General features: G+C 41.3%; 1 protein-coding gene across 1 annotated transcript; it reads left to right on the forward strand.

The window, feature by feature from the left end:
• The first annotated feature begins 2 nt into the window (after nt 1-2).
• On the forward strand, nt 3-12,105 carry DUXB (double homeobox B). Its single transcript, XM_082370219.1, has 3 exons — nt 3-1,739; nt 2,575-2,774; nt 6,650-12,105. Exons 1-3 carry the CDS (start codon nt 1,715-1,717, stop codon nt 7,313-7,315), a joined length of 891 nt encoding a protein of 296 aa, XP_082226345.1. The 5' UTR covers nt 3-1,714; the 3' UTR covers nt 7,316-12,105.
• Nucleotides 12,106-12,133: the final 28 nt, after the last annotated feature.

The following is a 12,133-nucleotide window of genomic DNA, read 5'->3' on the forward strand; positions in this document are numbered from 1 at the left end:
GAGCCCACTCTCAGGCCCTGGAAGGGGTCCCCCCCCTTCCTGCAACACTTCCACTATCAGTTCATATTTCCTTTGTCCTCAGCAACTACTTTGGATGGTTTTAGTTCTTTGCCTTGTCAGTGACCCAAATATATAGATATATTTTTTATATTTATATTTATATATAAATGTATGTATATATGTATATATATGATATATACAAACATATACCTATAAGAGTCTATTCTTATAGAACTACCTCCAGTACCGATGCCAAAAGCTCAGCCTCTGTGCACCAGTGCCAAATCAGACCTCAGAGACAGAGTTTTGGGTGAAGTAGAAAAGAATAGCTTTATTGCTTTGCCAGGCAAAGGGGACCACAGCAGGCTCATGCCCTGAAAAACTGAGTGTCCCAACCCAGGAGGATTTGGTGAGGAGTTTTATAGCAATGGTTCAATGGTGGGGTTGTTAATAAGGATTAGGGTGTGTGCAGGGCCTGCACTCCTTTAATCTGGCCTCAGGTGGTCTCTTAAAGAGCTTCTCTGGTTTCTTTAATCTGGAATGAAGAATGCTAACATCTTTGGTTTGTTGGGGGTTTGAGTTCTATAAAGAGCTCAAAGATATTGTTACGTGTATCCCTTGAAGAACCAGGACCCTGCCCCAAGGCTGCACTAGTGTTTCTTGGCCGCTCCTCCCTTGTCTCTGCATCCCCTTCCTTCCCTGATTAGCAACTGTTTGAAAGACTTCCTTGCCCAGGAGCCCCACAAGGTCCTGCTCGGTTTCAGTACCAACATCTGTATCATTCAGTGTTCAACCGGAGAAACAGAATCAGTAGCGTTCTGAACTCAAGTCACATAGGGAACTTGTGAAATTATATACATACTTGTGTGTGTACATACATGCATACACATACACAAATAAAGACATTTATTAAATGGAAATGGCTTATACAATTGTGGGGGCTGGCTAGGCAAGAATGAGATTTCTAGGGCAGGTCTTTGGAAGGGCAGGCCCTTTGGAAGGGCAGGCTGAAAGTCTCTGGCAGGAGATGAAGCTGCTGTCCATAGGCGTGATTTCTTTTGCTTCAGGAATGCACCCAGATTTGCTCTTAAGACTTTTCACTGATTGCATCAGCCCCACCCAGATTATCGAGGATAATCTCCTTTACTTAAATCCAACTGATTATATAATTCAATCAATTTATAGAATACCTTCACAGCAACACCTAGATCAGTGTTTTTTTTTATAACTGTGGAATATAGAACAGCCAAAGTAACACATAAACCCTACTAACAATAATGGAAAGAAATTTGTTTCAGTAAGGGCTAAGGAAAACAGGGAGCCTACAAAGTGAATAGGAATATCCATCTAATATTACAATAATGTCATCAAGCCAAAATAATTAAAAAACAGGAATACTAAAAATTATAGAGAACAAAGCATATATTATAATATATATTGATATATACATATGTACTATGTAAAGTAGAAAGCACAGATTCTAAGTCATATTTGGGGAGATATTATAATAGATGCAAAATTAGAATCTGGTAGAATCTGTATTTCCTCTTAACCTGATTACTTCAAGTCTCTTCTGAAAAGTGTTAAATATTTAATGAAGGGATTAAATAGGAGGGTATTAAAGAAATGGGTGGGTCGCTCTGGGTGTTTATAAATCCTGTGTCTTGCTTAGTTGTCCACTCATCTCTGCAGAATCTGGATAACTCTTCCCAAGATGGATTTGAACAGCACTGCAAGTGGTAAATTCCCATCTGTGTTTTGCTCTCTTCTTTGATAATGCCACATGCTTTGTTTATATTCCAGAGTTTATAAAAAGTAAAATCCCAGTTATGATTAGAGGAATAGATTGTTGAAGCAGGGGCTATTTTGCAGTGATAAGTTGTGTCAGGGGATTGATGGGTGCTTTGAAGTTAGAGAATGCAATTTCAAATTTAAGAGACAGCCGTGAGTCCCATATGTGGGTTTTCAAAAGTCTTAAAGTTAACACTTTAAATGGAGAAAAATATATATGGAATACATAATATTTTACATTTAGTTTATATCTAATAATTTAACATTTTATATTTATTTAAATGTATTTTATCATAAAGTAACAGTTTTGTGTATTGTATTTTATTTATCCTTTTAATGTTTTTCATATTTTACTTGTTTCATTTATTTCCATTTATTTTCCTAACTCCTATTTTCTTTGCATGTAATTTTGTGGATTTCTAGTAACTTCTTCCTTTGGTAACTCAGAGATGACAGATTGTCATTTTTTCTATTATATATATATTTGACCTATATGTCTCCAATTTTTTCTTTTGGCCACGCTGGGCTGCTTGTGGGATCTTAGTTCCCCAACCAAGGATTGAACCCAGGCCCTTGGCAGTGAGAGCATGGAGTCCTAACCACTGGACAACCAGGGAATTCCCATGTCTCCCAATTTAGAATGACTTTAGGTATATCCCTAAAGTAAAAATACAGAATAATCATTGGATCTACAGACTTTCAACCTGAAATAAGATATATGCTCACCCAGTTTTTAATCCATAAACATATCCTTCATACTTCTCCCCATTTTCTCTTCATCAGACATACTATTACAAAAAGAAACCTGGCAAGGCAAGATTATGTACAACCAGAGTCAAAAGAATATCCTCCAAGCATGGTTTGAACATGACCCTTACCCTGAAAAAGCAAGCAGGAAACAACTGGCCAAGGAAATTGGCATTCCAGAATCTAAAATTCAGGTAAGTGTCAGTTTTCTATTTCATTATCTGTCAGGTTCAAGGTAAAGAGAAAGGCCAAGCTTAGCACTGGCAGGCAATTCTCTTATGCTGGGTATGTTTCCCAAAGGTTTTTCCTGTTAAATAATATTTAAAACAAAATAAAAACAAGAATTACCTCTTTTACCAGTGGTAGAAAACTGTTACTTCTTTTACCAATTGGTTGGGGGTATTCACTCTTGGAGAAAAGAATATACTGTTGAGGGTCTCCCAATTGGAGATAATTAAATCAACTTTTGAGATTTAGAGAATATAGGAAATTGGATCACTATGATAATGATATGGTATCAAGTACTGGAATATATACTGCAGAATAATGATTAATATGTAATTATGAGGAAACTGTGGGGTAAGCACTCATGTAAATTCCCAATTCTCAAGCTAGTTTTTTCTTTTTTTTTCACTAATATCTGAAATGTGATTCATACACAGGAGTGTATGAAATAAAATCCCATATTGTATCATTTTGAATTGAACTACTAATGTAAAAATAAAAATAAACTGGATTTCTTCAGTCAGCAAAGAGATAGCTGTAAATAATACAATTATACCAACTGAAACAGTATTGAAATCAATAAAGGTCAATAAAAAAGGTGCTTTCAGAGGAGAATAATGAGTTCAGATTTTTGTTATCAAAAATAGTCTCCAGGGCTTCCCTGGTGGCACAGTGGTTGAGAATCTGCCTGCTAAAGCAGGGGACACGGGTTCGAGCCCTGGTCTGGGAAGATCCCACATGCCGCGGAGCAACTAGGCCCGTGAGCCACAACTACTGAGCCTGCGCGTCTGGAGCCTGTGCTCGGCAACAAGAGAGGCCGCGATAGTGAGAGACCCGCGCACCGCGATGAAGAGTGGCCCCCGCTTGCCACAACAACAGAAAACCCTCGCACAGAAACGAAGACCCAACACAGCCAAAAATAAATAAATAAATAAGTAAATTTTAAAAAATAATAATAAAAAAATAGTCTCCAGTAAGTCACTATATATTATAAGGGCATCAGTCTGAGCGGACGCTGGGGAGAAGAAAAGTTCCTCTTTTCTTAATGCATTTGTTTTAGGTGTAGGAAACAGTTTTCCCAAATCCCAGAATAAAGTGCACTTTGGGGGACTATCTAGTGACTGGCTGCATGAGAGGTACTAGGCCCATTTGAACTGAGGTGGAGGATGGCAAGTCCAGGAAACAATGTAGGATGAGGTTGGTTCTGCAACTGTGTTCAGTAACTTACTCATCAGTTTCCAGTTTCCACTTGGGCTTAAGACTTCTTATTGGAAAATATTTTTATTAATTAATTTAAAGAATAGATATAACGTTTTAGCACAATGCCTGGGATATGAGTGCTACATCAGATATTGGTTATAATTGACACCCTAATCTTACCATGAATTATCAAAATAAAACACTCAGAAATACTTAGAAAGTACCTTGCAATGCCAACTCCAGTAATGAGGAAACAAGCAGAATACAATGGGTTATGTTAGTGATAATAGTTTTAAAGCAAGATATATGGGGTCCCTAGGAGTTTCATTATCTATTGCTGACTATGGGATGAAGTAAGTAAGAGGAAGTGTGGGTGAGTTAGTCCTGCTCTTGACTATGGCTAATTCTACTGCCCTACGTAAAGAAATTCTTTTCTAAGATCAATCCCATATGTATTGTGTATTATGAAATGGTATTCTAATGAAAAGTTGATACAACACAAGGGAGAGAGAGAGAGATTGATTTCCTTTGAGAGAACTACACTGTTTTTCTTAAATCAGGGAAATTTATTTTGGATACCCTGAGGATGACCATACAAGAAATGCTAATTTGAGTTGAGAGCAAATTGTGTACTGTCCTGAATTGTATGCTAATAATAGCATCAATCCCAAGATAATACATCGTCTTTCTCTTAGGGATATTATCCCAAGAGCAGCTGATCAATTAGTTTTGTTTAACTGCATTGATATTTGGAATGACACAGACTGAGTTACATGACTTTTCACGTTGTCTTTTCCCACTCAGATTTGGTTTAAAAACCACAGAGCAGGGACTTCCCTGGTGGCGCAGTGGTTAAGAATCCGCCTGCCAATGCAGCGGACACAGGTTCGAGCCCTGGTCCGGGAAGATCCCACATGCCGCGGAGCAGCTGGGCCCGTGCGCCACAACTACTGAGCCTGTGCTCTGGAGCCCGTGAGCCGCAACTACTGAGCCCATGTGCTACAACTACTGAAGCCTGCGCACCTGGAGCCCGTGCTCCGCAATGAGAGAGGCCACCGCAATGAGAGGCCTGCGCATCACAACGAGGAGTAGCCCCCGCTCACAGCAACTAGAGAAAGCCCAAACGCAGCAACGAAAACCCAACACTGCCATAAATAAATAAATAATAAAATAAATAAAATTAAAAAAAAAAAACCAGAGAGCAAGACAGAGACGATTGGGGTTCAGCTCCTCCTTAGGAGAAGACCAAACCCATGGACAGAACCAGCCTCAGCCTTATACTCAAGGTAAAAACTCACCAGTCCAAATGCAGTTCATCAGTGGGTCCCATTGAGAGGGGAATCAATTCTGCATGTTGTGCTCAAATTCTCCACAAAGAATCCTTAGTTTTGGAGCCAGTTACAGCTTGTCCTGGGTAACCTAAGGTCTTCAATATAAGCATGGTCCCACAGTGGCTGGGACAGAAAGGTTCTGAGCAAGAAAGGCTTTGGACTTTTTGGTCCTGCTGCTCTAAGCAGGGCAACATCCTCCTCTTCTGTCACCTCAGGGGGATTCAGAGGGAGTAAGAGGTCAGCACGATCTTCCCAAGTTTGAGTTTCCAGCTTGAATGCAAAAATGTCCTAAAAACCCTTTTGTTCCTGCGTTCTCTTTAAAATACTTACCAAAAGGAGCCACACGAGACCACACATCTGTTCCAAGATCTCAATCAAACATTCTAGTTCAAGCCTTCAAGAGGAACCAACTCTTTAATATTGCAAACAGGAAAACACTAGCCAAACAGGCATTCCAGAATTGAGAATTCAAGTAAGTTTTATGTCTATGGCAGCAAATATCCCTAACCCATTAAACGATGTTACCCTGAGTGGTTGCTGGAAAACCTTGACTAACCTAGATTACCACAGCAATCAAGGACAAAGGCCTGGGATAGTAAACACCTGGCATTGCAAGTCACATTCCTGCAAAAGGAAGAATTTTCTAATCAAATTGTCAGTGGTGCATCTATTCAGAATCACCAGCAGCAAAACTGGGAAAATGTGAAAGTTAATGCCTATTTTGAGAACACTCTTGTTAGGTTTTCTAAAGCTTGGCACTGCTGTCATTTTGGGCCAGATAATTCTTTCTTGGGAGCGGCAGTCCATGCCAGGTAGAGTGTTTTTCAGCACTACTGGCCTCTACCAACTAGATATCCTGCCCATCTCTCCTTCCCCCACTTTTAACACCCCCAAAAAATCTACAAGCATAGTCAAATAGGGGAACAAAAACACCCTCATTAGTACCTTCTTCTATGTAAGTTATGGGGATAGTGGTTCCATATACATTCAACACTCATGACTGGGAAGCATGTTCATAGGTCTATCAGCACAATGACCCTCATGAACACTTACTTGTGTTTATTAACCCTTATTCAGATTTATACACGTTTACAAGGTATGTATTCCTGTGCACACACTGATTAAGAGGAGGAAAATGTCAACCTCGTCAAGAGACCTTGTTCCCTGATCCATCGTTGAAATTGAAGGGTGGATCCTAAAGCACATGCCTTTTTAGCCAGAGTTTCAATTCATCTATAGTTGATTGCTGAACGTGCTATGACCTAAATCTATGTGTTTGTATGTATGTATATGTTTGTATGTGTGTGTATATAGACACACACACACACCTCTTGAGATTTGGGCCTATATAATAGGCCCTTTGCTTTACACAGTTTGAGAACAGAGCCAGATTCGCTTGTCTTATGATGTCCACGTCTCCGGTTTTTCTCACGGAGATGTGGTTTCAGGACCCAAGATCTCTGTACCCTGGGCAGAGTAGAAGTGAGACTGTGAATTCCTTGGTAGATGGCCCAAATGGGAGACCTGGTCTGACAGCTCAGCAGCACGAAATTGACCTGTGCACTCTCCCAGGCAGATCTCATCATTTTCCTTCCTCCAGTTCTTTCAGCAGGAACCAACCACTTCTACCTGTTCTTCTCCCATCCCGCGTATCCTCTGTCCCTTGTGTGATCCAAGGACAAAGTGTCATGATGCAGCCCCTGCAGGCTGTGCAGAGAGGAGACAACTCTCCCTCTACTCTAACACTTGGGAATTATGTGCCAGTACTGCTGACTATGGGAGGAGACCCAGATACTCAGTATCCTTTCTGGCCCCAATACCAAGAAGAACGCCAGGATCACCAAGAACAGACTGACATGGGAGTACTGCAGTTGGAAGACTATTCTCAGCCTCAAGCTGAGCACAAAAAACAACCACCACAGGATCTGAGCCAGGTGGACATATCTTACTTTCTGCAGTGGTGGGATGAGTGCTGCCAGGCTCTGACTGCAGAGTGGGATCCTCAAAAAGGGACCCACTGAAGCAGACTGGTGGCCACAGCACACACAGTCAGCTGGAGAACCATCTCATGCCCTCAGCCAACCACAGCAGCAATATATAGAAACCTCAAGAAGCCTTTAGGTCAACTCCTGCCATCCACAGATTGTCAGTAAAACGTACAAACTTTTTTGAATCCTGATCCACAGGAAGAGGACCCTCCAGGATTTTCAGGCTCTTCTGAACACTCTGCAGAGCTCACCAGGGCTTGAGCTTCAGGAGGAAGAAGACAGCATTCTGAACCTGATCCAGGCCTCCTTTCTTTTGATGCAATCAAAAGATCAGAGCAATTTAAAGAACAATGAATAAGGAAGTCATCCTGTCAGAGGCAAAACTAAAGCAGGGGGAAGGAAAAACCACTTGGAAACCCACATGGAGGTTGTTTTTCTTGGGGGCAGTGGTTATCTTCTGTACTCCACTAAGTGAAGGATTGTTTCCAAGCTCCACACTGCCTCTGGAAGCACCATGGGCACTAGGTGGTGGACATGTCTGCTGAATTCTTACAGAAAAAAAGTGTTTTACTCACGAATATGACCTTCTCTCTGTAATCACCACGTCCTCCACAGTCTGGAAAATCCACAAACTGTAACCTAACTCAGGTGAGAATAGATCTCTGAGGGACATATTAGAACTTCTTTCCCTCCTGGCATCATGAGAGGGCAAACTTGAAATTAGTTCATTGTGTAGAAAACGAAGGGATGTTGTACTTCCTGATGATGTGAGCTCATAAAAGTGAGCTTTTCCCCAAAGCTCTGAGGGTTTAAATTGGGAACTAGATACTACCTCAGCATCCATCATTAAGGGAATGATTAAATGGATTAGGACAAATCCATAATACTGAGTAATCTTCACTTAGAAGTGTATTTTTACTTTGACTATTTAAAACATACAAAAAATTACAAGGAAATTAAAATAGAAATACCGTATCATCACTGAACATAGTCTAATGATGCTAATATTTCCACTTTTTTAGTTTTTTGTATATATTTGCAAATATGTATATATATATGTCCATAATATTTCTCCTATTATAAATACATTATACGTTCATCTAAAACCTGGGATAACCATTCTCATTCCCAGTCTAACCCCTTCTTTTGAAATGGTAAATTCTGAAGACAGATTTTGGTGTATGTGGGTTTACCTTGGCAATAAAAATGTCTTTAAAAAATATCACTTTTGTACATTTTATCAATTTGCTTTCTGTTTTGTCATATTTGCTTTGTTTACTTTCCATATGAAGGTGTTGAAAGACGATCAGTACGCATACATCTAGTTCTACAAAGATACCAGTTTTGCACAAATATAGTCGTGAGGTGGACATCCTTCTGGTATCTGGGTGCGTTACATGCATGGGTTCTCTAGATGTTTATACACTGAAGCACAAGTGCCAGAATATTCCAACATCAGTATTTACGGCCAAATAACACTCAGCACAAGTTATTTTTCCTAATATGAGCTGTATCTTCATTAACCACTTAGGGAATTAAAACTCACACGCGTATGTGCAGGTATTAGTGGCACAAATTACAAAAAAAGTCTGATATAATTATTTGACAGTGTTGAAACCATGCCTAGTTTGATTTTTAAATTGTTCCCCCACATGATTCTCATGTGGCCAGAGATGAGCGGTCCTAGTATCTTTCCTGTACTTCAAACACATATGTGGACAGAGTTCTCCAACTTATGAAAACAAGTCTGATTATTTGTGAAGGGAAAACTATACATTTGGGTCTATAATTTACTTCTTCATTTATATGCATATCTGTATCTCCATGTTTATATGTATGGATCTATGTAAATATATTATCTATTGTTCATCTACATTGTCTCTACAGCTTCTCTCCATACTCTTCTCTATGCCTATCTCTATATCTACACGTCTAACTATAGCCTCTAGAGGGAGACAGATGGGATGACCTTCTCTAGAGAAATAGGTAAATTTTCACTTCTGAAGCAAGCAGTGGGATTAAGTTTCTAGAGAAAAAGGTAAGGAATAGCATCTGACCAAGAGAACCACACTGACCAGTTCACAATCTCCTGTGAGTCAGATGTCCCTTTCATGGATTGGGTGACCAGACATCCTATTCTTATACCAGATTGAGGTGACCATGAATGTGCACTGGGCTCATAGACAGTGGAGGCCTTAAAGGTCGTCACGGTCGAGGCCTCTACAGCCTGAAAGCAGGGCTGAGAACATGGATCCTGCAGGGTTTTGGCACAGGGTGGCAAGTCCAGTGGACCTTGCTTGGTGCCCAGGGCTGGAGCATCTGACTGCCCCATTCCAGCTCTGCCTCCGATAAAAGGCACCTGCCCTCTTCCTAGAGGCCCCTTGGGTCCCAACAATCTGGTCCCTTAGTTCTTGGACCCCCTGGGGCTGAAAACCTTTGGACGGGAGGGGCCGTGGATGAGGTCATGCATCTCGCAGGCCAGTCCTGGTCCAGGTTGTGTCCACTGTTTGGGTGATGGCCAAAGTGCAGACTTCACCTCTGGAGCAGAAATGACTGTATATCCTCTGGAGGGGGGCATTGGGGATTTAGTCACTAGCTATGCTGCCTGCCCCTGGGTAGAATATTCTTGCTCCAGAAGAAGGTGACTCATCCGTACAATGGAAGTTCTTAGCAGACCCTAAACTCCCTGACTTTTATTTGGGTATACACCCTCCCCTTTCCGGCCACATTCCCAGGAAAGGATACACAATCCGCAGCCCAAGGAGTATAGATCTTAATCACTCTTAAGTCAATTTCATTTACCCTGCAGAGAGGTGGAGTTAGGAAGGGGCACGTGTCACAATTCTGGCCAATGAGATGTCTATGAGGGGCTTCTGAGAAAGGCTGCCCACCAATAAAGGAGACACTTAGGAGGAAACCCTCCCTCTTCACCTGTTGGAGCTGTAGCTGCCACCTTTCAACCACAAGGGGAGCAGCTGACATGACATGTTAAGGATGGCAGAGCAGAAAACTAGAACCTTAAAGCCACCCTACCTCAGGGCTTCTTGTTATATACACAAAATATAAATCCCCTTATTTACTAAAGTCCTTTAGAGTTAGGTTTTCTGTTACGTTCAATGAATTACATCTTATTGCTATAGCCAGGTAGGCATATGATTCAGCCAAAAGCATTAGTCCAAAAGCAAGAGAGGATCAGAACAATTCAAACAACAGCTTCAACTTTTAAAACTCAACTGCACCCACTTAAATGGAATAGGGAACAGAGGAAAATAATGAATAGCCTCAATGTTGCAGAGAAAGAGAAGACAGAATGTTTCTGCCACTAATGAAGTTTTGGAGGTTATTTAAGGTCTAGAAAAATTTCAGAAGCTGGACTAAGGGGGAGCCAAGGGGGAATAGTGAGGAAGGCCTAGAACTCAAGAGCTAAAATGAGTAAGAAATAATGTATCCCACATCATAAGCAGAAAAGAAAAGCCAAACTCACGAAGTCAAGGAAAGAAAACCCAAAGAACAAGAATCTGGCAGCACAAAGCAGAAGTATCTCAATTCAGGACTTGAACTGCTGGTCTCTGGAGTAGATACAGCCATAGCTCAATGCCATTAACCATTAAGATCCAACTCATTTTCCTTGCTTAGTTTTGTGCTCCCCAAAATACTTCTGATAATTTGTTTCCCCACATATATCCCAGCCCAAGAGATGAAATGACCAGAGAAATTACAAAACCAGATATTTGAAAATTACTGGTTTATAATGAGCACTAGAAGTTGGTGTGTGTTTTGATTTAAACATGTCTTCTGGGAGTCTGGGTATAATAAATCAGACCCTTTCCCACATGACTGACAAAACTGGAATTTCTAGCTCTATAAAGCCAATAGGCTGTGGTAACTTTATTGAGATACAGACACGCTAGATGACATTTCCATTTCATATCTAAAGCAATGATTTTCAACCACCCTAGGGTCACATCACAATGGAGGAGAACCCATTTTAAACAAATATCCACCACCCAACCCCTCCCAAGCCCCGTTTAAGAATCACTACTGTAGGCACTTCCCTGGTGGCCCAGAGGTTAAGACTCCATGCTTCCGCTGCAGGGGGCGCGGGTTCGATCCCTGGTCAAGGAACTAAGATCCCGCATGCCATGCAGCACAGCCAAAAAAAAAGAATCACTACTGTAGTGAGCTACGTTTACTGCTGGGTGTGTGTTGTATCCTTCCAACATTCTAAGGAGGAGGAAAAGGTTAAATGCTTTGCTTTAGGCTGGGTTCTCCCAGAAGCAGACTCTAAGGAAACAATGTGAATTTAACTGATGATTCTAGGATGCACTAGTAGGGAAGCGGGTATGTAAAATAAGAGGAGGCCTATGCAGGTGCATTCATACCACTGTGGGCAACTATGCTTTCTTCTACTGGCGGCCTCGGATGGTATGGAAACCATTGCTCCACTCAAGGGGTAACTCAAATATTCAGTTGTCATTTCTCTGGTGAGCAAGGAAGCTGGGTATGCATCCTCTGATTCCTAGTCACCATTAGCTGAAAGCTGCTCCCAGGGGCATTAACTCCACAGCACTTCAAGCAGAGAGAGCGCCTCAGGAAGGTGCTTGCAGTAGGACTCCTGTTGGTGGCAAGTGCTGGAATGGTGAGTGCTCAGGCATTTGGGACAGGCACTGACACCTTCTGTTACACACCGGATGGTTCCTTATTGGCTTCTCTTCCCTTTTGACTCTCAGCAGTTCACCTTGTTATGCCATCTTTCACAGTCCCTGACACAGATCTTCTCTTTGCTCCACCCAGAAGAAACAGTTTCTTTCTAATAACCCATTAGCTCTTAAATGGAACTCTTTATTGGTT

Source organism: Balaenoptera borealis, assembly GCF_965194805.1.
Source record: "Balaenoptera borealis genome assembly, chromosome: 19".
Classification (NCBI taxonomy): domain Eukaryota; kingdom Metazoa; phylum Chordata; class Mammalia; order Artiodactyla; family Balaenopteridae; genus Balaenoptera; species Balaenoptera borealis.